General features: G+C 33.2%; 1 protein-coding gene across 2 annotated transcripts in view; it reads left to right on the top strand.

The window, feature by feature from the left end:
* Positions 1–27,754, top strand: part of NCAM2 (neural cell adhesion molecule 2) — a 511,417-nt gene that overhangs the window by 440,360 nt on the left and 43,303 nt on the right. For both annotated transcript variants that reach the window (XM_078056776.1, XM_078056832.1), the window contains exons 13-14: positions 20,287–20,406; positions 22,814–22,935. In XM_078056776.1, the coding sequence (XP_077912902.1) occupies positions 20,287–20,406; positions 22,814–22,935 (242 nt within the window). The remainder of the gene's footprint in view (positions 1–20,286; positions 20,407–22,813; positions 22,936–27,754) is intronic.

Genomic DNA, 27,754 nt, shown 5'->3' with positions numbered 1-27,754 from the left:
CTATCATTGCATAATTTCACTAAACCTTCAATATGGCTTTGCAGGATGCAATTGCAGTATGTATATTTTAATCTGTAGATGGTAATTTTAACATTATAGCATTTAGTTTGTAAATGTTGTGATTAAGGTTATGTACATGCTTCATTATTACATATAATGCCAAACTTTTTATCCGGGTTTTAATTTTAGTTCTATTTTAATTGAAATCTGAAGAAAAAAAATCAACTTGTATGGTAGAGAAATCCATTTTCAGCTTTGTGAAGGAGTTTTTCCAAGATTGTTTTGAAGTATAGGTTTGGATTTACAAATCACATGCCTATGCCTGAAAGGTCCACAAACTGATTTTAAATAGGAGCTTAAATTGGAATAAAGATTAATAGATCAAATACTAAGAAAGATTTCAATGCAACTAAAGAGATGCTACTTTCCAGTACCTTCCTTTCTCTCAAAGGGGGCACCCTAAATTCAACCAGCAACTTTCTTGGAATAAAGAATCATTCTGGTTTGAATACTCCAAAACCACAAGCTTAATATCATTTATATAGATTCAGGCGGAGGCTCCACATCAACAATGAAAAGTTTATTTATTACATGCATGGGATTTCCATGTACAAACAGCACTGTTAGGACACCTAATTCCTCCATGTTTTAGTTTTTCACTAGGAATCACCTCCATGCTCTGCGATCTTCCCACCACCCCCACCCCCGTCACTTTCTCTTAGTGCAGCAGGCTTGATATGGCCTGCAAAGTGTGCTTTTACATTATTTGCTTCAGAGAATTGTTTAGCTTTTAAAACTGGACATTAATGCCCTTTAGAAGTAAGACAGATTTTGGCACAATTTTTTTGTAATTTTTTTCCCATTGCTTTGTTATTAGAATTTGTTAATCAAATGTTAGCTTTTTTCAAGTAATCCTCCCATATTTCCTGTGTTTTCTCTCATTGTCTCTACTTTTATCTTTTGCTCTACCCTAAATTTTTAACACTTATATTTTTCAATTTACTTATCAATTTTTAAAATTGTTAAATGTTTCATTCTCTGATCATTTATTTCATGTATGCAATATATTCTCTTATCTCTCTGATAATTGTAATATTTCTTCAGAGTTATTTTTGCTCCATGATTTGGTTTTCTTTTCCTAGACTTATTTTGTTGTTGTTGTTATTTGTTTTGCTCTCTGTCATTCACATTGGAAACTTTCCCCAAGTATTTGGTGATCCTTGCCTGAATATGTGCATTTAAAAGTAACAAAAAAATCACCCCTAAGCTCTGCGCAAAGGTAGGGCTTTTTAAGCCTTGACATCAGATGGGTTTCTAACTTCCCCATCAACAGAGGTCTGTGAAACAGTAACTATTTTTGGATATCATTTTGAGGTTGTTCAGTTATTATTGGCATAACTGGCTACCGGGACAATTTGGAAAAGCAGCTTCTGTCAAATGGTGTCAGATGCTTCCCACAAAGTTTGTCCGGCAAATCAACTCCATGCTCCCTTATGTTTAGAATTCCAGAGTACAAAACTTCTTCGGTCCCGCTTATCCAGATAATAGATCTTTCATCTTCTGTTGAGGTGAGAGAGAGGAATTCATCTTCTCTTAAATCTGAGGAGAGGGCAGGAGAGTACAATTGTTTAAATGTTTGATGATCATCCAGTTTTGTGCTTTCATCTTTTTGGATTTAAAATTCCTCAGACTTTTCTGAAACTTCTGTAGGTCTAATTAGTTTACCTCCCCTATCATATCATCTTCATACACAGATTTTTATAATTTTTGATGTAACATTATATTTTTATATGTGGGTTTTTTCAATTTTTAAAACAGTATTAAATTATATATTGATGACATAGTGTTGAAAATTACACTTTTAAGAAAAATGAGCATATCAATGTTACTTACTAATGATTAGTACCTATAATTATCTAACTTTCTGCTCTCTTGTGCTGCTTATAGGCAAAAAAAAATTCACATTTTTCTTGGAAACTAGCTAGTTTCATATGCACATTCAGTAGAAATTTTAAATATAAATTAAGCTCTAAAATTTGGCAGTTTTGGGGCACCTGGGTGGCTCAGTCATTAGGTGTCTGCCTTCGGCTCAGGTCATGGTCCCAGGGTCCTGGGATTGAGCCCCACATCAGGCTCCCTGCTCAGTGGGAAGCCTGCTTCTCCCTCGCCCACTCTCCCTGCTTGTGTTCCCTCTCTCGCTGTGTCTCTCTCTGTCAAATAAATAAATAAAATCTTTAAAAAAATAAAATAAAATAAAATATAATTTGGCAGTTTTCACAATAATACCCAGAATAACAAAGACCATCAGATATGGACACAGTGTAAGGTTGCATATATTGTATAATATGCAACCACAAGAACTCTTTACAAATCCAAAAGATAATTTAATACAACCAGCTCTCTATTGAAAAACATGCTATTTGATAGTCACCTCAAAGTTTTTTTGTTCAAAAACCACTAATCATGCAATAGATTTCAGATTACTCAACAGTTCCTGGATTCTTCAGTGGTAAATGAGGAACAATCTGTATATATACAATGCTATATCTATATACAGAGTGAATAATAATATAATAGGGCAGATTTCTTTCTATGAAATTATTAATTAATTTTTGTAGTGAAATTATACAGGATTGGTCCTCTTTTGTTCTGAATTGTGACTCAGAAAGAAAGTAACATTGTCAATGGAAACATTTTTTTGAAGTTATGGCCTATAAATGTTTTTCTGTGATCATTATTGAATATAAAATCTTTTTGCTTTTGTTCATACTTAAAAAGAAAGCTAGTGATTATTTAAAATACAGACGGAAAATAATGACAATGAGCATCATAACTCAACTAAAGCTAGAGTAAGCTCACACAGGTATTTCTTCAAATATGTCATTTTCCGAAATTTATCAGGAATTTTCTGTGTTGTGTTATGGTGCCACTAAAAATAATGAAAGAAATAATTGATATATCTTTGTTACTTAATACTTGTTTTATTTATTTTTTGTTTTTGTTTTTGTTTTTGTTTTTGTTTTGGAAATGCACCCCAGAAAATGTCCCTGCATGACAAATGACATGATCATCCTTTTAGGTCTTTCTGTCTTTTGTCTCCCCTGTCCACCAACCAAACACACAATGGTCCCTTTTAACTATAAAATGAATTTCCTTTTTTTTTCCTCTTACCTTTGTGTGTGTTTTTGTGTGTGTTTTTGAAACATATATTATCATACATTTTATTTTGTTTTGTGATATATTGGCAGGCATCATTTCAAATTACACTTAAGATTTTTATTCCAATGTTTCCTTAATCTATTTACAGTTGCCTGGGTGACACTGGATTTCCATATATCTTACTACTCAATTTTATAGTTTTAGAAACAATTTTAAATAATAATTGTTTAAAATTAGCTCTAAACTACTGCAGATTTTAAAATCGTAATAAATTCCAGTGTTTTAAAAAATTCTCTACAAGGAATATTTTCTACAATTATACTATTTCCAACATAAATATGCCTGAAGAAAAATGGTTATCATTTTAATGACTATATTTCACATGGTAAAAGAGAAATTGACTGCAAAAATCATCTATTTTAAATACAAGTGCAATAAACTCACAAATTGCAAAGAAAGGGGGATAAAAGTAATCCACATTAATTCAGTATTTTCAGTTAAAGGAAATTTGTTCTAATTTGAATGTAATGGAAATAATTCTATATGTAAAAAATCAAAACAAGAATATCTTGGACTGTTTGCATTGTGCCCGTTAAAAAAAAAATGAGCTAACTTAGAAATTTATATATCATAGCAATCTTGATGAATTTAAACTGCATAGATCAAAATATACAGGTAATGAGTCTAGGAGGGAAATTGAGTGAAATAACACCCTTTAAGTAAAATTATTTGTATGCTGGAAACTTCCCCACATACCTCAATATGAAGACCCAAATTCATTCATAATTCTGTACTCAGCCTGGTCTCTGCTATAATGATAAAAAGAGCTTCTAATCAAATAATTTTTAAATTTTTAATAAAATTAATGAACTCTTCTATATGTACATAATTTTATAAATCAGGGAAATAAATGGTATGAAGAAATGAAATTAATTTATATAAGAAAGATGTTTGTGAGTAGTGAGAAAAGAAACATGAATATTTCATGAGTGTTTTATAGGAATTTAATCCACAGGAGGATGGAAGTATTCATTGTTACTAGAAACTTAAAAAAATAAGAGCCCATCTCACTGCTCAAACACACACTTTTTTTGGACACCTTTTTTTTTTTTTAAACCTTTTTTTTTTTTTTTTTTTTTAAAGATTTTATTTATTTATTTGACAGAGAGAGAGATAGCGAGAGCAGGAACACAAGCAGGGGGAGTGGGAGAGGGAGAAGCAGGCTTCCTGCCAAGCAGGGAGCCCGATGTGGGACTCGATCCCAGGACCCTGGGATCATGACCTGAGCCGAAGGCAGACGCTTAACGACTGAGCCACCCAGGCGCCCTTTTTTGGACACCTTAATAGTCAGTGCAAATATGATTTTTCCTAGAATATAGCTCACAATTTTTTCTTAATTCTAGCGAAGAATCACTGTGGGCTGACCATCATGGTTAGTTTAATAGTGAATCTAACTAATAAGGAATCTTAGAAGACATGTTTAAATTTTATACTCCTAAAATTTTTTAAATCATACCTAAAATATTTCTCTTTATTAAATAAATATTATTTGATTTTTGTGATTGTTAAAGTTCATTATTATGAACGGTATCTTCTGTATTATAGTATATAAATATTCTCAAAGTTAAGGAGGAGTATAGAGATTTTCCTTTATATGCTAAATGGCTCAAAATTCTTCTATCATTGGGAAGGTTCTAAGGCCTTCTTCAGTAATGCCATCCTATAGGCAGGATGACCATTGTGGACTGGCATGATCAAAAATGGTTTCAGAGACTGACAGTACTCTGGTCCTCAACTCATGTACATCATATGTGGACCATAGAGACAACATTCTTACTTTTCATACTCTTGCCATCTCCTGTGTTCCTTTTTTTTCCTACATATGCAGGTCTGATTAGCATTTTACACTAATAATGCACTGCTTTGATTTTTCTTAAGGCCCTTTTTAAAAATCACTATTGCATACAGCAGTGATATCTAAAATAGGATTCTCATATTCCAGGATACATAAAAGATCAACCATTAGGGCCCATAAAAGTAAACTGGACAATATTGCCATTTCTCTAATCAAATTATGGAAGTGATGATTCAGATAATCGCATTTATAAATCGTTGACAATGCTAAGTATGTGTGTGTGTGTGTGTGTGTGTGAGTGAGTGTGTGAGTGTGTCCCTCTTCTTCATCTTATAACATGTCCCCTAAATAAACACATAGCACATCAAAGCCTGCCCACTCACTGTGCGTACATGCATTTTATATTCTTACAACCATGCTTGAGTTTATGTTACTCCATCCACGCTTTCCTATCCATCTGTCAAGGTTCAATATAAATTTGAGCTTTTTGGTAAGGGTTTATTTTTTAGTAGAAATATTTTTACATTCCTTTGAAACTCTATAGTAAGTATTGCTTATACTAGGATTTGCCACCTTCTCACTTCATAATATAAATATTAAGATACAAGTCATAGTTCTCTATCTTGATTGCACATCTGGGAGCCTGTGTAACATATTGTATGGACCTTTGAATCTTCTACATTACCTGAAATGAATGAATGGATTACTTAATTACTAGGTTTGCTTATATTCAAATAAAATTATATAGTTACTATTTCCAAACACCTGTCAATTTTGACTGTGTCCAGGCTAAATTAAATGGAACCATCTAAGCAAGTTGGTTGTTTATTCCTTTCTTTGGAGTTTACAAAGATTCCACAAGCTTTTCTAGGTACTAATGTTATGGTTTTAGCTGTTCTATAAAACCTAATTCTATTGTATATTAACAAAAAAAAAGAAACTTCCCTTTAATTACTAAGATTAAAAAAATCTATTGTACCTTTTTAAAAAATTATCTGTTTAAACATAAGTAGACTATTGAGAAAATGGAGATAGCAGTTTCTCTTTCTCTAAAAAGCAGTCTTAATTATTCTTACTTCTTTTCACCACACTTCAGACCAAAGGGAAGCATCCAACCACTGTATGCCATGTGCTTTTGCTCCTGGCTCATCTAGCGTTAAAGAAAGAAGACCTCCTTAAGTGATAGAGCATGCCCGTGCAGTTCTGGGGAGTGGGCATGTCAATGGACAGCTAGGATATTTATCATATCATAGAAAAATTAGTGTGCTCTGTAAAACTGCTTCGATTTAGAATGTTTTGCTAGAGATCCTCATCCTCACAACTGGGTATTGTGACACAGACACACATAGCATGAACTTTGGATTTGGAGTTCAAGACGTGTGATCTCCTGTCCAGGGTAGCATTGTTTTATCCCCCCATCTGTTGGTGGGGCTGCTTATCCTACATATTATATCTATAAAGCTTTGAGTACTTTTGACATTTTAACAATATTAGACATTCTAATCCATGGATATGGGATGTATTTTTATTTATTAATATCTCCTTTAATTTCTTTCACAAAATTTTTACAAAAATATTTTGTAGTTTCTCTTGAGCAAGAGAAATTTCTTTCATTTAGTTAATTCCTAAGTATTTAATTCTTTTTGATGCTATTAAAATGGAATTGTTGTCGGGGCACCTGGGTGGCTCAGTCGTTAAGCGTCTGCCTTTGGCTCAGGTCATGATTCCAGGTCCTGGGATCGAGCCCCACATCGGGCTCCCTGCTCAGCGGGAAGCCTGCTTCTCCCTCTCCCACTCCCCCTGCTTGTATTCCCTCTCGCTGTGTCTCTCTCCGTCAAATAAATAAATAAAATCTTTTAAAAAAATAAAATAAAATAAAATAAAATGGAATTGTTTTTTGAATTTTCCTTTTTAGAATGTTCGTTAGTATACAGAAATGCAACTGATTCTGGAGTGTTGACTTTGTATCTTCTCACTTCATTGAATTCATTTTTTAGTTCTAAAAGTTTTTTTGTGGAATTTTTAGTATTTTCTACATATAAGATCACATCATTTTTGAACAGAGATAAGTTTACTTCTTTCTTTCTAATTTAAATGCCTTTTATTTTTTCTTACCTAATTGCTCTGGCTAGAAATCCCGGTACTATGTTAATTAGAAGTGGTGAAAACAGGTATCCTTGCCTTGTTCTCGATTCTGGAGAAAAAGATTTTAATCTTTCACCATTAAGTACGATTAACTGGAGATTTTTAATGTATGGCTTTTATTACATTGAAGTATTTACTTTTTATTCCTAGGTTTTGAGTGTTTTTATCATGATGAGGTATTAAATTTTGTCAAATGCTTTTTCTGCATCAATTGAGATAATGATACATTTTTTTCCTTTATCATGTAATTGTAGTGTATTACATTGTTTAATTTTTGTATGTTGAAACATCCTTGCTTTCCAGGTATAAATTCTTCTTGGTCATGGTATATAAACCTTTTACTATGCTGCTGAATTTGGTTTGCTAGTATGTTATTGAGAATTTCTTTATCACTGTTCATAAAGGATCCTAATTTATAGTTTTTTATATTTTTTTGTAGTGGTTTTATCTGGTTTTGGTATCATGTTAATGCTGGCCTCATAGAATGAGTTAGTAAATGACCTTCTGCTTCATTTTTTTAAGGAATTTTTGAGAAAAATTGGCATTAATTTTTCTTTTTCTATATTTTTAAGATTTATTTATTTGGGGGGGGAGGAGCAGAGGGAGAGAGAGAATCCTGAAGCAGACTCCCCACTAAGCAACAGAGCCTGATGCAGGGCTCAGTTCCAGGACCCTAAGATCATGACCTGAGCCCAAATCAAGAGTTGGATGCTTTACCAACTGAGCCACCCAGCACTCCAGTATTAGTTTTTCCTTAAACATTTGATATAATTCATCAGAAGCTGTTGAGTACAGAGCTTTTCTTTGTCAGAAGATTTTTGAATACTGAGTCAATCTTTGTACTAGTTATAAGTCTATTCAGATTTTCTATTACTTTATGATTTATTTAGTCTTAGTATGTTTTGTATATCTAGAAATTTGCCCTTTTCATCTAAGTTTTCCAATTGGTCAGCATACAGTTGTTCATAGTAGTCTCATAATCCTTTTTATTTATGTAGAATTTGTAGTAATATCTCCAATTAATTTCTGGTTTTAGTAATTTGAATATCTTTTTTTTTTTTTTTTCATCTTAGTCTATGTAGCTAAAGTTTTTTTTAAGCTGTTGATTGTTTTTTGAAGAATCAACTTTTGGTATCATTGATTGTCTCTATTATTTTTCTATTCTCTATTTCATTTTTATCTGTCCTAATTGTTCTTATTTTCTTAACTCTGCTGGCTTTGGGTTTAGTCATTTCTTCTTTTTCTAGTTCTTTATGTTGTAAAGTTAAGTTGTTGATTTGATATGTTTCTTGTTTCTTAATGTAAGCATTTAGAGCTATGAATTCCTCCTGAGCCCTGATTTTGCTGTGTCCCATTAGTTTTTCATACGTGGTGTTTTCATTTTTATTCATCTCTAAGTGTTTTCTAACTACCCTTGTGATTTCTTCTTTGACTCATTAGTTTGTTTAAGTAGGTAATCTTTAATTTTCACTATTTTGTGAATTTTTTAATTTCCCTTTGGTTAATGATTTTTAACTTCATACTGTTCTGGTCAGAAAAGTTACTTTATTTGATATCTATCTTTTAAAGTCTGTTGAGACCTAATTTGTGGCCTAACATATGGTCTATTTTGGAAAACTATCCCATGTGCAGTAAAGAATAATCTTATTGTTTGGACAGTATTCTAAATTTAGTAGTCTTATTTTGTTGTTTAAGTCTCCTGTTTCTTTACTTATCTTCTGTCTGATTGTTCTATCCATTATTGTGTCTGTAGTAACATGTATATGTTTATAATTGTTATATCTTCTTGTTGTATTGAAACTTCTATTAATATATAATTTCCTTTTTGTCTCCTGTGACACTTTTTGATATAAAGTCTATTTTCTCTGATACTAGTATAACCAGCCCTGCTGTCTTCTGGTTATTATTTACATCGATCATCTTTTTCCATCCTTTCACTTTCAATCTATTTGTGTCTTTGTATCTAAGATGAATCTCTTATAGATAGCATATAGTTGGATAATATGATTCTAGTCATTCTGCCAATCTCTGTCTTTTGACTGGAGAGTTTAATCCATTTACATTTAAAGTAATTACCAATAAGGGGGGACTTCTGTCATTTTAATATTTGTTTTCTTTATGCTTTACAGCTTTTTTATCCTTTATTTTCCATATCACTGTCTTCTTTTGTTTTTAGTCAGGCTTTTTTTGTTTGTTTGTTATGTTATGTTATGTTTTGGTTTTTTTTTTTTTTTTTTTGTGGTGAAATGTTTAAATTCCTGTCTCATTTATTTTTGTGTCTATCTTATAGCTATTTTCTTTGTGATTACCATGGGGACTTCATTTAACATCCTAAAGTTCTAACACTTTAATTTGAATTTATACTAGCTTAACTTCAGTAATATACAAAAACTCTGCTCTTGTATAGCTTCATCCCTATCCTTTTTGGTTCTTGGTATCAAAAAATTACATCTTTATGCATTGCGTGCCTAAGAACATGAACCAATAATTCTTTTAAATGTGTTAATATCTTAAATTATGTAGAAAACAAAATTTGGAGTTACAAACTAAAGTTATGATAATACTAGCTTTTAGAATATTTTTTTAAAAAAATATAGCCTCTCAAGTCATGTAGAAAACCATGAGTGCAGTTGCAAATCATTGTTCCAGTAGGACCAACTTTTGTAGTTGTCATGTATTTGCCTTTATTGAGGTCTCTGTTTCTTCATATGACTCTGATGCATTGTCTAGTGTCCTTTTATTTTACCGTGAAAGTCTCCCTTGAGCTTTCTTGCAGGATAAGCCTAGAAATAACAGAGTAGCTCAGTTTTTGTTTATCCAGAATGTCTTAATTTATCCCTCATTTTTGGCAAACAGTTTTGTCAAACATGCACAGTTTTTCCCTGTTAGCACTTTGCTTAAACCCTCCCTCTGCCTTTTGGCTTCCAAAGTTTCTGATGAGAAATCTGCTAATAATGTTATTGAGGACATCTTATATATAATGAGTTACTTCGCTTTGCTGCTTTCAAGATCCTCTCTTGGTCTTCAGCTTTTGAAAATTTGATTTATAATGTATCTTGGTGTGGGCCTCTTTGAGTTCAACTACTGTGAAATTCATTGAACTTCTTGGATGTTTACACTCATGGCTGAAATTTTCAGGAATTATTTCTTCAAATACTCTCTCTGTTTCTTTCTCCCTCTTCTTGTGAGACTCCCACAGTATGATTATGGCCCACTTGATCATGTCCCACTGGTCTCTTAGGCTCTGTTCATTTTTCTTCAATCATTCAAGAATTTTCATTGTCCTATCTTCAAGTTCACTGGTTCTTTCTTCTGCTCATGCAGCTCTACCTGTGAAATCTTCTAATAAATTTTTCATTTTAGTTATTGTACTTTTAAGCTCCACAATTTCTTTTTGGTTTCTTTTTAGATGTTCCCTCTTTATTTTGGTCATACATTGTTTTTTATTGTTGTTTGTTTTCTTTGTTCACATCTTCCTTTAGTTCTCTGAGCATCTTAAGAAGATTGTTCCAAAAGTCTTTTCCCAGTATATCTACCATGAGATATTTTTCAGGGAAGGTTTCTGTTGATTTAAACTTTTTTCTTAAATGGGCCATAATTTCCTGTTTCTTTGCATGCTTTGTGATATTTGTGTTAACAGCTGGACATTTGAATTTAATAATATGATAACTCTGGAAATGAGTTCTCCCCTCTCCTCAGCATGAACTCTTATAATTCTTGTTTATTGTTTTTTTTAATTATTGTTGTTGTAGGTGATGTCTATGCCAAGGAGCAGACTGTCATGTAAACTTCACGTCTTCTCAGGGCACCAGTTCTTTAAATCCTTGAGAAATCACTTTTGCTAGAGGAGGTAGGGCATGCAATAGTGAGGGAAGGTCCAGCAATGGTTGCCCACCTCCTTGTCTGCAGCTCTGTGATCAAAATCAGATCAAGATCCCTGGTATTTGGAGGAGAGTGTCCTTTTTATCCACACTGACTTCCACATGCTGTGTGCAGGCCACTCTAGCAACACGTGTGCAGCTGCCTTCTACTTGGCTGGGGTGGGAATGGGTAGCTATTTCTGTGCTAACAGCGGAAATTGACCCAATTTACCAAATTGGCCACAATTTGCCATCCATATCTTCCACTAGAAGTTGCAAGCCTTGAATAGACTCTAAGGTTCCAAAATATTTACATCAGGCAGATTCTGCCAGTACAATTGTTTTTTTAGGTAGGGAGACAAGATTCCTGGTGCTTCTAGGAATCCGCTCCTTCCTAGAATCCTTCCCTTTCCATTTATAATTCTTCACATTCATTGACACTTTAATTTATAGACATTTATTCTTTCAGCTTTAAAATTCATGACTGAGATGATTTTTTTTAAAAACTTTCCTGAGGGGACACCTGGGAGGCTCAATCGGTTAGGTGTCTGCCTTTAGCTCGGGTCATGATCCCAGGGTCCTGGGATTGATTCCCACATAGAGCTCATTGCTCAGTGGGGAGTCTGCTTCTCCCTCTGCCTGTGCTTGTGCTTTCTTTCTCTCTCTCTTTCTGACAAATGAATGAATAAAATCTTAAAAAAAATTAAAAATAAATAAAAATAAAAACTTTCATGAGGGATTCCAGTGGAATTGTTCAGATGAGCCTCTTCAGTTTATATGAAATATTTGTAAATAAATAAATTATACACATGAATATTTAGCCATAGAATTATATGCCTCATAATTTAAATACTCCAAAAAACATTTTAAAATGCTTTAAGTCAAATAATTTGATACTTTTAAAAATAGCTGTCTAGAAATATATTTTTATAAAATACTCAACATATTTACACATAAATTCTTTCTCACAAGTTGTTTAGGGATATGATATCTGTAAAATATGAATGACAAGCATTCATATTAATTTACTGGAAACACTTAAAGTTTGATGGAAAATGAAATACATATATATTAAACAAGATAAAAAAGGAACATACATGATCCAGAATATTTAGATATAGTAGAATGTTTCTATGTTCTGAAATTCATTGAAAAATATCAAGAAACTGATTAGAACTGATGGAGATGTCTGGGTTAACCACAGAAAAGCACGGCTTTTTTAGCTGAAATTTTAAGTACCATTATGAGTTTAAAAGATAGTACATAACTTCCTTGAAAAGAGAGAAAGAAAACTTTTTTAAAAAGAAACGAGGGGGGGAAACTGCCCAAGTTGCACTTGGTTCTGAATCTTACATTCTAAGGGAATCTCTAAGCTGTCTGTATGGTTTGGTGTGTTGCAATAATAGAGAACATAAATAATAGAGCAAAACCAGTTCGTTCCTCATTATTTGGAAAAATGGCTAGGAATATATGGGCTTGAGTGGGATATATGAAATAATCTGTTTGATTTGGTTTAAAAAATAAATAAGAAAAAATTGGCCAAAATACACAGTAAGCAGAACCAGCTGGGAAATGTCTCTCTTGTGCAGTGAAAAGGCTCAAACTCAGAACTCAGGATCAGATAGTCTGATCTGACTTTGCTCTGAATCTCCATCATCACATTTCTGCTTTTATTATAATGTGCTCCTGTGAACTAAAGGAAAAAAATCACTGGATTGTATTTATCGTATGGTGCTGGGAATTTATGAAGATCATCAGCATGCATTTACATGGTTCTTTCTGATGACAATCCAGAAATGCGTAAGTTAAGTAGAATTTTCCAAGAGATTGTGTTCTCTAATAGCTTAAATTAAATCTTAAAAGGCGTATACAGTATTACCATTTTTGTTAGTTTATCATTTTTAGTTTTATATGTAATTAGTGTCTTTGGGAAAAGGATACTTTTTCCTACATTTAGGCTTTTCTTACATATAGATTGCAAACTCTTTAAATTCCTTTTTTACAAAAGGGTTTCTGTACTCTGGTTTTATAGGCCAGGATACAGCTGTGGGAAGATGCAAGGCTTTAACTCTAAGACAGAATCTTGTTTAAATCTAAACTTTACTATTTAGTCGCTGGTTGATCTTTCTGAGCTGCCATTTATTTATTTATGAAATGTAGAATGCAACCAAACTGGACTAGTCTAAGTGTGAAATGAAATACCATCAAATGGGATTTGAATAATGGATTTTTTTTCTGACTAGCAAAAAGTTTTTCTTGGAGAAATAAAATGTGCTTTCAGTGTTCAGCAATAAAAGAGTAGGGTTAATAAGTGATAAAGGATACCAGCTATAGATTTAGCAGTGTCCCCTTTGGGTCAGCTTCTTTTAAAGTGATATTTTATTTGACATATTTTTTAAAATATCAATTCAAAAACTTTATTGAATTCTTACTTTGCATTCAAAATGTGTAGGTTCTATAAAGGGTGGAGACTCTCTCTCTCTCTCTCTGTGCATATGTGTGTGTATGTGTGTGTGTGTCCTGTTCAGCGGATTCTTACAATAAAAACTTCCAACAATAAAACAGCCAAATACAAAAGTAAGGAGCAGAATCAATAACTGAGAAAAAAATATATATGTTATTAAGAGGTTATATTTAAGGCTTAAAAAAGGCTTAAAGTTTCTATAGGCACAGTGGGGGGGAGGTGGCATTTAATTTCAAAAGCTTAACTTATGCTCACAACCCCTGCCAAAAAAAACAAAACAAAACAAAAAGCTACAGCAACAAAAAGCTTGTAGCATTAAAAGTTTTGTGGGCACAGACATTTTGAGAATTTAGTCTATTTATAAGTGAAAAAATAATACTCTGATTACCTTGAATCATCAAGAGATTTCGTGAGTATTTTACAAAAACCTGTCGTTTTAGACTATAGAAGGAGATTTTCGTAATTATAGATCCATCATATTTTATGTACTAGATGGGTCCTGAAAAGAAGTATCATTTGAAATTTTCTGGATGAATAATTTTTATATGCTAAGTAATGTATTTGAAGTGAAAAAAGTATGAATTGTTTGTGAAAAAATATTCTTTGATGAAACTGTCCTGCTTTTAAATAAAGGTTTTTATCTAGAGTATACTTCAAAGGGAAGCCATTTGATTTCAAGAGGCAGTATGTATTTCTTGTGTAAAATCTCATGTCAGTTAAAACTCCCTTGTTAAATTGTTTATTTTTATGCAGTTTATAATCATGATTAAAAAGAACATAAAAACAGTACAATAAAGAAAAAATTATGAATTTCAGAAGTGATGAGCTGTGGTCTTAAAATACTGCCATCAACATACTGTCTTGAGTAAAAGCCCCACACAAACCACATAATAATTTGATTAATTTTTCTCTCTACTTTTCGTCAACACATATCAATATGAATTATGTATTATACAGAATCAATTCATAAATGTTATATATCTTAAAGTATATGTATCCGTGCGAAGTTATATATTATGATTCACAGAAGTTTTTAGGCACTTTTGAAAAGATGAGATTATATCCTTTTGCAACTAATGGAATCTTGAAACAATATGATTTGTACAAAAATGCATGTTTTACTTTTCAAAAATAAATGAAAATCTAGCTGAACTGAGATGATTACTTACATAAACTTCTTAAAACCTAAAGACACTGCACTGGAATAATCCCTCCAGTCATTCATATGTATGTAGGGAATAACTGGAGTGAAAGTACTAGAAAACATTCTACATTATGGATAAAATACACTTTTATTTAAACCTGTTGCAAACTCCTATAGAAGACAGTCCAATAATTCCTTCTAAAAAAAAAAAAAAAAATGAAGGGGCGCCTGGGTGGCTCAGTTGGTTAAGCATCTGCCTTCAGCCCAGGTCATGATCCCAGAGTCCTGGGATCGAGCCCCGCATCTGGCTCCTTACTCAGCAGGGAGCCTACTTCTCCCTCTGCCTGCAGCTCCCCCTGCTTGTTCTCTCTCTCTCTCTCTCTCTGACAAATAATTTTTTTTTTAAAAAAAGAAGGAATAAAAGAGTTTTTTTGGCTTATTTTCATTGTTTAGAGAACAAAAGCTGAATCTTAAATGAGAACCTTCAGGGGGTTTTATTATATTGTCAGATTTATCTGAGGAGATTAGCAGCAAGTGTAATTTTGAATGATGAGTCCCATCCTAGGTAAGCTTTGTGATTTCTCGTAGCTAGCTGACATGTCTCATGGTTCCCGAAAGCCTGAATAAGTGGCCTTTCAGGTGAGTGATACAGCATTTCTACATCCAGGGAGTCCTTACCTGCTTACACTGACTGGCTAGAAAACCCCATGGAGAGTCCTGAGGTTTAAGAGAGCCAAAAGATCATGGCTCAATTTAATCTCACTTTAGAACTTTGCTCAGCCTAATTAGTTTGCAAATATGTAATTTATTTTGCTCCAAGGGTCATAAATATCCTGTAGCTTCTTCTTCTCTTGACAGCTAAAGAGGTGGGATCTACAAGACGTAATCTGAACAAACAAAAACTTACTTTATTAACTCCCTTTAATGAAGTCTGATTCCCCTCTTAAAGGGAAAACGAAACTTCAGATTTTTCTGTCTAGCAATACCGTCTCCGTACTTGCAAAAATAATGTAAAAAGTTTCTGTTTTCCTTCATTTGCTAGTTTCAATGTCGTTATTTTTATACAGTTCAATATTTGCTATACTTTTGCATTTATAGCCAGGTGACAAAATGGTCATTTATGAAACTCAATTATATTTAAATCAGGCAGAAACATTAAATTAATGAAGAAAACCAGAGTCTTTGTAGAACTTATACCTGTTGCCATGTTACAGAAAAATTCGTGGTGGTTTATAATTTTCAGAAGAATTGCATTTTGATTTCCAAATCATGTTAACTGAATATCACTGTAAAATAATTTATGCCATTTGTCCTTAGAGAACTTGTAGTAGTTTGTAATCTAGATCTACTTTCACCTAATATTTGAGTTTGAATTTCTAACAAATTATAGGGAAAGAACCCATCCCACACCTCAGTTTGTGGTTCTTTTGTTCTATTGCATGGGCACATTTGGGGAAAAAAAGTCTTCCATTAACTAACTTCATAATTTGAGGTATGAGTCTATTATAGAGTACACAGCCTTTCGTTTTTCAAGTGGTAGTTTGCTTTCAGGCTCTACCTTGAGTATTCAAAAACCCTGTGTTTGGTCCTATGCCAGGAAATTGTGGATGATTTAATGTATGTATCCTCTCATTGAAGAAAGGCAAGTCAAATTACAGATCCGGGCTTTGCCTCCCCTGAATCTTTTCCTTTCCCTCTCTTTGAATTGGTCGTAATTTATGGAGCTTTTTCTATTGCACACAATAACCTTTATGTTCACACAATGTTAATAAGCCCTATAATAAGGATTATTGTAGCAAAACCCTTACAGGCGGGACTCAAAAACAGACTGACTTCTTGTGTATAAACTTTGTAAAACTTGCTTCAATAGGTTTACTTCCATGCCTCTCCCCTATAATTTTGAAGGCCCTCCACGAGGCCCCCTCATCCACTTTACCTTTGAGTGTTGTAGCCCAGTGCTCTAATAACAGTTCAGCCAGTATTTAAGCTCTCTGCTCCTCTCCTCCGCAAACTGCTCTGCTGCGAAATTCAGTCAGCAGAGGGGAGAGTCTGGACATGGAGAACAGAAGAATATGAGGAAACTTGATTCTGAGTTGATTATAATGTAATTAGAGAAATGAATTTCCCCTTGGCAGAGATAGAGGGACAACTCAGAGCTCCTCACAAGCCCTGTGAAATGGGAGAAGAGGAAGAATGCCGACCGTTTAAGCCAGAAAGAGCTTTCACTAGAAACATTCAGATAATCCAAGTAAAATGTGGAAGATTTTTTTTTTTTTTTTTTTTTTTTTTTACGGGGAGGAGGGAATTGTTGTTTTAATTGTTTAATCTAATAACCTCAATTTTCCTTCATTCAGTATACTCTGATACTTTGCTAGCTCTATTATCCATTTTTAACCTAAAAAGATGAACCGTCTGATCTCCACACTTTTGATATACAGATGATTTTATTTACAATTAAAATTGTGTGATTTGAATTCTACTGATTTTCTTGCTGAGTTGTATCAAGGCAAACAAATGAACAGAAACATTACCAATTGTTCTCACCTACAAGGCTGAGTTACAGTGTATCAATGATCTTAAAATGACGGTATTAAAGAGGGCACGTACTGAGTGGAGCACTGGGTGTTATACGCAAACAGTGAATCATGGAACACTACATCAAAAACCAATGATGTATGGTGATTAACATAACATAATAAAAATAATTAAAAAATTAAAATTAAAAAAAATAAAAATCACTAAAAGGAACTAGAAAACAGATCCTAAAAACCTAGAGAAAAAAAAAATGATGGTAGCAGTTGCGTCTTTACATCATGGAAATATGGAGAGGCATAGCACCTAACAAAGTTGTCTGCAGCAGGACAGGCATCTATAGCAATAATAAGTATCTAAATACAGAGTATTTTTGCCATTAAACAGAGTCGAAGATGAACAACTTTTGGACTATCAATTGCATTATCTCAGTCTCCATATAATATACCCATTTGCATAGATCAATGATGTGTGGTGATGATTATTTCACAGAGCACAGATTATTTTATCTATACCTTCTTTCAGTTTATTTTTCTACTTTTGTTTCTATGAACTTAATAAAAGTGTCTTTGTTGATGAGTTGGGAGACTCACTCAGCCCTGAGACGGTAGGATCTCAGTCAGTGGTGGAATAGGGCTCAGAACCAAATGACTTCCTTCATGATTTTAAAGCATGCATCATGACAGGGTCTTCTTGCAAAGGTTTTTGTAGTCAGCCTAATACCTGCATGAGTCTAATATGTCCCATGCTACATCAAGCCATTCTCCATTAGGGTAAAGGAAAGGGCAATCAAACACCGACTGCTTCATGACATCACATTCAACACTGACTGGTCTGTGACAATATTGACTGTCCAAAGGCTTAAGCATTTTTATTATAAGATCTAAAGAACAAACATGCTTTTGTAAAGCTTTAAAAATCTCTGCAGAACAGTAAGCCTATTTCACATTGACTTTAAATTTGTTATATCTATTTACTGGCAAATTGATAAGATATGATGACTTTTAAGCTCTTGAATTCCTTGTTATACTGACCTTGGACAGAATCTTTCAAGGACAGTAGGATTTCAACTTCTCAGCATTTTAGCTTTCTAACTTTTCATTTGATTCCCTCCTCCCTTTCCTTAATCTGCATGATCTAATGCACTAACCTCTCAGTCATAACTATTTATTTTTCTCGGACTGATATTATATATACATTGATTCCAGGTCACCAAACAACTGGATCTGGGTTTCCTGAAAAAGCTTATAGGTTGTTAGCTTGTCAGCAACACTTGGATTAAGCCTTCGTATTCCCATTTATCCTTGTAGCTTCCAATCAGTTATATCAGGATATCCCTGCCCATCAGTCTTTCCCACATGGCTTCCCTTAACTTTGACACCAAGTATCATAATCTGAGGCTTTGACAAGACAATGCATTCTCAAAAACAAGGTCAGTTTTCTTACGAGGTAGAGAAACTGAGAAATACAAATGTCAATTTTGCCAACTGGAAATATATCCTTTCTGCTGGTTTTAGAACATCTGTAATGTATTAAATAAAGTCTGGTTGATATCTGGGATCTTTTATTGCCATTAATAATTATCTGATATATATGACAAAATATATCAGATACATGTAAAATATATATGTAACTTTTATATATTTTAAATTCTGCATTTTAAACAAAGAAAAGATCTTTACCATGCATTCAGCAACTTTTATCTTTTCTGTAGTTGAGTAAGTAATTCAATGAAATTAAACAATTATAATAAAAAAGCTAAAGAGATGTCATGATAATGAATATTAGGGAAAAGTATGAAACAAAAGGAAGTATCAAAACAAGTTCATTAAGTATATTCATACAATGTGGAATGAAAAATGTTACCTAAAGAATCTATATTATAATGCAATTAGTTTTCAGAAATATGCTAATAAATCATATTGTAATTTTATTGAATGTATCATCTTCAGGCATGGTTCATATAAAACAGTATCTCTACAGATATGATCCTGGTTACCTATGATTTAAACTTTTATTTTATGATTGATTATATCTTGTATTATGAGTCGATCATTTTACTTGGAGTTATTATATAAGCCAAACATAATTTCTTTCTGATTGTTTATCAAGGCTTTACCACTTCCACTAGTAAATTTCTGCACTACTTTTTTTTAAAGATTTTATTTATTTATTTGACAGAGATACACATTGAGAGAGGGAACACAAGCAGGGGGAGTGGGAGAGGGAGAAGCAGGCTTCCCGCCGAGCAGGGAGCCGGATGCGGGGCTTGATCCCAGGACCCTGGGACCATGACTTGAGCCAAAGGCAGACGCTTAATGACTGAGCCGCCCAGGAGCCCCAATTTTTGCACTATTTAGCAAAAGCAGGAAGGCTGGAGGCATCTATGGAATTTTGTTGGCTTCCTCAGAGGAATTTATAAAGATATGATATTTTAAAGCTACCATTGTACCCAAAATTCTTTGGCAAATTGAAGAGGTTGGCATGACCCAGGAGATGTTTCTAATAACCTTCACATCCCTGTACTTTTTCAGATTCTCTCTTCTTAGTGTCATGTTGAATCCAGGTCTCATAAAGTATAGAATTAAAAACAAATTCGGAGAAAAAATACAGGAGGTGACAACCTTCAAACCAGTATTAATAAAATAATTTGATTTGAGATTATCAAATAAATGATCTATTTTGGTTGTAGAGTCAGCTTTGTGACACTTTTCCACCATGAGTGAAACACCTTATACCTGAGGCCAGAGTTCTGTATATTGAATTCCATATCTCCATGAAGTTCCATAGAAATAATGGATTTAAAGGAGATAAAATATTCGGGACGCATACCGTAAGGATGTTTTATTTAGATCATTCTTATTTCTTGAATATATTGTGAATGTATCATAAAAGAAGCTATTAATTTTCTTCTTTGGAAGTTACTGCGTGGAATTGGAAGGCTAAAATAGAGGTGAAGAAGGGCAGTGTTCACAAATCATTACCTTATATGTATTTTCTATTTTTTCAGGTATTTTCTGGGAAGATTGACAGTGAAATTATTCACTCAGCTTTGAAATAGGTTGTTTTGTTTACTTATTAAAATATATTAACCAAAGACATGTATATACTATTTTTCGCCTTCTAGCAATGGTTGTTTTGAGCAACCTGGAACCAAATACAACTTATGAAATCAGGGTTGCAGCGGTAAATGGAAAAGGGCAAGGAGACTACAGTAAAATAGAAATCTTCCAGACATTACCAGTCCGTAAGTAATTACCTCTGTTTTGCTCTCTGTTGCCATTCTCTTCATTTGCAAACTTATGGGATCTTAAAATGCAGGGAGGTGTTTCAACACTTTGGGGAAGTGAATTAGGTCTTTGTTGAATTGGTTTCTGAAAACGGTGGCATCTAAGTATTTAAAAATAACTTTTCTCTGGAACGAGACAAAAAAGAAAAGGTGCACTACAGTAAATACAGTAAAACTGCCCTCAGGAAATTGTCCTCATCAGGAAGGTGTCCTATTCATTAATAGTCTGATTAATCAGATTATAGTGCTCAGACCACGGTCTGTGAGAAAGTAAAAATAGTGACTATGTAACACGTCCAATATTTCATTCTTTAGATGAGACATGACTATTGCCTTTATCCTATAAATTCTGTAGGCCCTAAGTGTGAGAAAAAGGCACCACTGAATTAATCAATTGTCATGGTGACTGCGGAAGAGACAAGACAGAGCCTTGTCTCTGCTACTGTCCTCTTTTGGGGTATTGTAATCTGTAATCTGTGCATCACCCTGCTTGTTATATACACCTAATATGACAAGTTGGCTACAAGAGAAACCATTATTTTAATCAATTCCTTTTTGATAGAATTTACATTTGTTCTGAACTTTCTTTTCAAAGGAAGCAGCAACTGTAATGGAATCACAAATTTAGTGTATTGTAAAGGTTAAATGTAGACATAAATACTGTAAATTTATATGTTAAAACATTTGTAACTGAAAATACAGTTCCTGCTATTATCTCAAATGTTATTATCAAAATAATATGATTACAATATTATTAAATGAATTCAGACTGCACAACACATACATTCTAAAATTTAATTTAGAAGTGATATTAATCTACCTGAATATAAAATCCATTTTATCATTAGATTTTCCCACAATCTCTTAAGTCTTTTTAAGAAATTATTATACTGGTTTTTACAGACATTTTAATTCATTTATCAAAAATATGCTATATTGAATACAGATCATGTCATATCATAATATCTGCACACTAATGTATTTAATTTTAATGAAGAATCACTCCAAAATACCTCTATTTATTTTGTTTCTCTATGGCTCTAGTATACAAGGCTATTTTATTATATACTTGCATGTCACCACACCCCATTGACATATTTCCTTAATGATATGCCTTTTCTCAAATAAACTACTCCCTTCATATGGTTATAAACACCATATTTAAAAAAGATAACCAGCTGAGAAAAAACAACAACAACAACAGATTGTCCAAATTTGGAGGCATAAAATCCTCTTCACTCTATTCTGCTTAGTTTGTCTTGATATTCCTCTGAGTAAACCCATACTACAAGTTTCTGGAACCTTGCAAACTAAAGCATGTCTCCCAAAAGTTCCTTAGTATTACTATATTCCTATCTATAGGGAATTGGAGAAAAAAAGGGTAGAGGATGACAGTGCATGCTGAAGGACATCCCGTAAGTGACACACAGCAAGGAATTCCCATTCCAAGTTGTCAAGCAGTGATGGCATCCTTCACATATTACATTTCACTAGATCCCTGTTCATATTAAACATATAAGCATCTTTGTTATAAGACCACCTCCATGGGAAGAATAACATCAAAGGCAAATATGTTCATGAAGTTAGAAGAAAAAAAATATATATTGGAACACATATCTATTGATTAGTTACTACAAAATTTCTGTATTCAAATCTGCATCTAATTTAAAAATACTCATTAAGGGGCACCTGGGTGGCTCAATCGGTTAAGTGTTCAACTCTTGGTTTTGGCTCAGGTCATGATCTCAGGTCCTGAGATCGAGTCCCACATCAGGCTCTGTGCTCAGCATGGAGTCTGCTTGAGATTCTGTCTTTCCATCTCCCTCTGCCCCCCCCCCCCGAGGCATGTGTGCTCTCTCTCTCAAAATAAATAAATAAATCTTTAAAAAAAAACACTCATTAAAGCAGATATATATGCTAAACCATTATCTTTCTTGGTAAGTATATATTCCATATAGTCCTATAACTTAATATGTTTATATTAAAACATATGTACAAAATGTTTACAAAAATTTACATTAATAAATAAGATTACACACTATTAATAACACAAGAAATAAAGTTTTCACTTTTATAATGAAATACTATTATCAGAACATTTGCATATCAGTATAAATAATATTTTGGTTCTTGGTGTCACTTCTATATTTATGTAGATTTATGAATGTTGCTCTTTCTTAGTTGGGGAGAAAGGATCAGAGATTTTATCACAACAAAAGGCAAATGGAAAATGGTAAATTCAGGATCACATCATGTTTTCTTTTTTTTTTAATTATTACATGACAGTGTTCTCTTTATTCGAATGCAGTTTCTCCAGGTATCTGAGGTGTGTATAAAAATCAAGAATGTTGTATTGCTTATTTAGGTGAACCAAGTCCTCCATCCATACATGGGCAGCCAAGCAGTGGGAAGAGCTTTAAACTCAGTATCACCAAGCAGGATGATGGAGGGGCCCCTATTTTGGAATACATTGTGAAGTATAGAAGTGTAAGTACCTTTTTTATTATCATTTTGTACAGTGTTTTCAAATTGCATTAAATTTGCATTCAATTCATAGACATATTAGGCATGTATGTATATTAAGTAACAATGATAAACAGTTCTTCTAGAAATTCAACTGCTAATTGTCCATTGCTGAAATTCATCATTATAAATTGTGAAATACTTGCCTTTTGTGTGTGTGTATAAAATCTAAGCATTTATCATCAAAATAATGCCATGTATTCATCTTGTGATTTCTAAACTTGACATTTCAGAAATGAAATAACATTTTCCTTGTTTTTTGACAAGTTTAACAGGATGTTTTCACCTTTCATTCTGCTTGATATTAGTAACTTCAAGCTAAGCTCCTCTTCTCAATTTTAGTTATTGTATTATAGGTAATTATTTAGTTATTGTATCCAAATATTTTATTTTTATTTTTATGAATTATTAAATTATTTATACCTTAAATTTATAAGCCTTTTGATATGAATCATTTGATTAAATAACAAATTAATTTAATCAACATTTAACAAAGAATGGCCATATTGAACTTGTGGAAGAAGGATTAGTTTTTTTCAAGTTTAATTAGCACTAGCTAATATGGAATTTTGGACAGCTAAGAGCTGCCTTGGGACTTAATACGGTAGTGGATGAAGGACATCCTCTGGTTGCAGAGTGATAAAGAAAGTGACCTAGTGGACTTTGCCTTTGGCTGAAAATTATACCCAAGGCCACTAAAAGTGGCTTCTCTTAACATTGCCATAAGTGCCATTGAGTATTTGTGTCTATTGTGGAATATGTTAAAAGTGAAACACAATTTTAAATTATTATTTATTATTATAACTTATCTTTCTTTTCCAACAACACGGTACACATTTTCTAAAAACAAAATTAAAATTATGTCCCATTAGAGAGAAATATTTCTCAAGACTGTCACTAAATGAAAAGTGGTTAGTTGGGTGTTGGGTCAACTAAACAGTAGGGTCTGGGGTCTGCCACAAATTGTTAAAGTAATTATCTTTATTATCACAACAGCTGTCTCAGTCCTCTTGGGCTACCATAATAAAATACCATAGTTGGATGGCTTAAACAATTGAAATTTGTTGTCTCACAGTCTGGAGGTTGGAATTCCAAGATCAAGGTTTGGTTTCTTCTGAGGCCTCTTTCTTTGGCCTGCAGGTGACTGCCTTCTTGGGGTCATGACTTTTTTTTTTTTAATATATTTATTTTTTTAAATTCCGTTAACATATAATATATTATTGCTTCAATTATTCATCAGCAGTAGAGGTGAGTGATTCTTCAGTCTTATATAATGCCCAGTGCTCATCACATCACATGCCCTCCTTAATGTCCATCATCCAGTTACCCTATCCCCCATCCCCCTCCCCTCCAGCAGCCCTGTTTGTTCCCTATGATTAAGAGTCATCTTTTGTCTGTACACATACATCCCTGACCTCTCTTCATCTTCTTATAAAAATATCAGTCATATTGGATTAAAGGTCCATCCAAATGACCTCCTTAAATCCATATTTCCTAATAAAGGCACCTCGGAGTTTAGGGATTTAATATATGAATTGGGGACTGGAACACAATTCAGTCCATAACAGTGGTTATCATACATGAATCCTGTGTATCTAAAAGGACCCACTATTGGCATTTTGAGTAGCATAATAGTGAGCCATCCAGAAATCTACCCCCTATTACAGAATGTTTAGCATCCCTGCCCTCACTCACTTTAAAGCCAGTTGTGTCCCTGGTCATTATTGAAGCCAAAATGTTCCCTAGAGTAGCACTGCATCTGTTTAGAGCCAATTAGATTCACAAAATGGGAAAAAAAAAGGCATTTTAGATATTCAAAGGGAAATTATATATATATATTATAATAATTTATTCATTTTATTATTTTATTATCTATTTTTATTATTTTTAATTGATTAATAATATAAATGATCATTTAAAATGCTGACCAAATTTATTTTGATTTCTTTAACATAAGTTAGAATTAATGTCTTATGAGAAGTTTTGTGTGAAACATATATGGATACAAATAAGTTGAAGTGTTAAGTATAATAAGATTAGAAAACTTGGAGTAATTCAAATTTCCATAAAGATGATGAAAATATTTTAATTTTTTTATGTAGTTGATATGGCTTAGTCTTAGATTAAAATTTGAATAAAGTTTTATTTTCAGTAAATTTGTATCTTCCATTTATTCCCTTCTCTTCCCCCCCAAACTAATGATAGCAGTGCCCTATTTTCACCTATTTATTCAACATCTATGTTTCCCCTACCAGTAAAAGAAAGTTTTAGTCCCACTCAAGTCCATCTTACTTCTTTCTTGCCATACCCCTCCTCTTCATTTCCAATCCCCAGGTCTTTCTAACCCTGAAAAAGTGCTAGAGGATTTGTTTTTAAATATGATAATGAAAATAATTGGTTGCATAATTAAAACATAGCTACAGTTGACTGATAATCAATTACTGTGTTACTGCTCTCAGACTTAATAGCATTTGGGGATGGAACACCGTTTTAGTAGCTAAATTTTAGGCTCCTATGGCAAGATTTATAAAAGCAATTCCTCGGGGTGCCTGGGTGGCTCAGTTGTTAAGCGTCTGCCTTCGGCTCAGGTCATGATCACAGGGTCCTGGGATTGAGCCCCGCATCAGGCTCCCTGCTCAACGGGAAGCCTGCTTCTCCCTCTCCCATTCCCCCTGCTTGTGTTCCTGCTCTCGCTGTGTCTCTCTCTGTCAAATAAATAAATAAAATCTTTAAAAAAAAAAAGCAATTCCTCTCCACCCTTGGTACTTCAAGGAAGGCATTTCTCCCTCTTGGACCCTATAATTATAAATATAAACCATTAATCAAACATTGGTTTGAAGGGGAGTTGGAGACACAGTTATGGAATGAATAAGTCACTGGTATAAAAGACACAGCATTAGGAATATAGTCAATGATATTGTAATAGAGATGTGATGTATCTGGAAAGATGGTGCTACATTGGTGGTGAGCATAGCATAATGTATAAACTTATTGAATCTCTATGTTGTACACCTGAAACTAACGTAACATTGTGTGTCAACTATACTAAAAAAAAATAGATACTTTTTAACACTTTTTAATGGGAAAACTAAACCTTACAGAGTGTGGGTGATTTGGTGGGCATGGGGAACAGATATCAGAATATAAGACTTTAAAATAGAAACAGTTTTGCAGCACTAAGTGTTGAATTGAAATCTGCCTGTGGAGATTATACCAACCCCTCGACTCTCTCATCTCACTTCAATTGGCTAGCTCTGTGTGTCCAAAGTACAGCCATTCTGACCCACTTTATCTTTACCATATCGTTTATGGTATGCCTTCTACTTCAACACATTGAAATAATCTCTATATTTTTATTCTTTTTTCTTTCCCTTGCTTCTCTGCCTTCTTCATCCTACAAACATCATGCTCTACAGGGCTAATAGGAAATCCCATGATTCAATGTAAATTCTATGAATGTGGTCAAACAAGAGCATATCTTGGGAAGGAATAATTTTCTCCACATTTTCTTTCTCAACAGATTAGTTCTTCACATTTAGAAATTCGGATGGCGTAGCCAGGTGATGGGTAATGAGGAGGACAAGTGTTGTGATAAGCACTGAGTGTTATATGCAACTAATGAATCATTGAACACTACATCAAAAACTAAGGATGTACTATACAGTGCCCAACTGAACATAATAAAAGAGTCAAACTTGGGAAAAAATAAGTAAAAATAAATAAAAATTTGGATTTTAAGATTTGGCGGCTGTTTTATGGCAGTCTGTGCTTTGATATTTGTACTTGTATTGAAATAGTTACAATTTCAAAAGGGTTTTAAATCATCTGTTCTCTTTGCTGATTCTAAGCCACTTCATCTATTAGTTGCTCAAACTGCATGAATTCCATAGTGGAATAAAGTACAATTGAATAACTTGAAAAATTATTTAGCGATATGTGATGCATTTTTTAATTGTATAACCTCTATGGAAAGGAAATAGGGGAATTCAGAAAGTAAGCAACATCATAAGGATTTTAAACTTGATTGCTTCTTTGACCCTATCTTTCAACTCTCCATGTGCATGAGACTGAATGTTTTACAATCTAGGAACAACAGAATTGAGATAATATATTCCCTACGTGAGTGTTGATTGCTAGCAGACATTGAATCTAAGTATTAAACCTGCATTTCACCAGGATGAGGAAAGACAAATCATATCCTAATATAGAGAATGTGTAACTTAATATAGATCAGGAAATGCATATAGAGCACCTGACTTTGTTCAGTTACACATTAAGAAGACAGAATTTATGAGAACAGAACTAGAGTAGTAAAAGAATTAGATGTCTATGCATTCTTTGTGAAAAGTAATGTCTCTAACAATAAGTCAGTAGGATTAAACCGTGTGTTTGGAGAATAAAGACAAGCTTATTAATTTCATAATGTATATGGAAAAATGAAAGAAATTATTTTATGTACAGAATATTTTACATCTACTTTGTGTTGTAGAGCCAATGTAACTCTATATAATTTAATAAATAGTCTTTTTCATGCTTCCATGAGTTTTTCACTGCTTTCTCCCTAATTTGATGATAGCTGTGGGATCGTAACTATCACTTAGTGTTGGCACATTAAATATTTCCTGAGCTAAGAAGGACTAAAAAAAAAAAATTAGCTGCTTAAAATCAATTGTGAAGAAAGTACTTTAGGGACTAGCAACAGTGCTCTACCATACGTTTCTGAGTCTTAATTGACCTTCTTAAGCCATTTGGAGTCTAGAAGGCTATATCTTAATGGCCAAAG

Source organism: Halichoerus grypus, chromosome 1 (assembly GCF_964656455.1).
Source record: "Halichoerus grypus chromosome 1, mHalGry1.hap1.1, whole genome shotgun sequence".
Taxonomy (NCBI): domain Eukaryota; kingdom Metazoa; phylum Chordata; class Mammalia; order Carnivora; family Phocidae; genus Halichoerus; species Halichoerus grypus.
The sequence above is the reverse complement of the archived record's forward strand: the minus strand, read 5'-3'. Positions and strand labels throughout refer to the sequence as shown.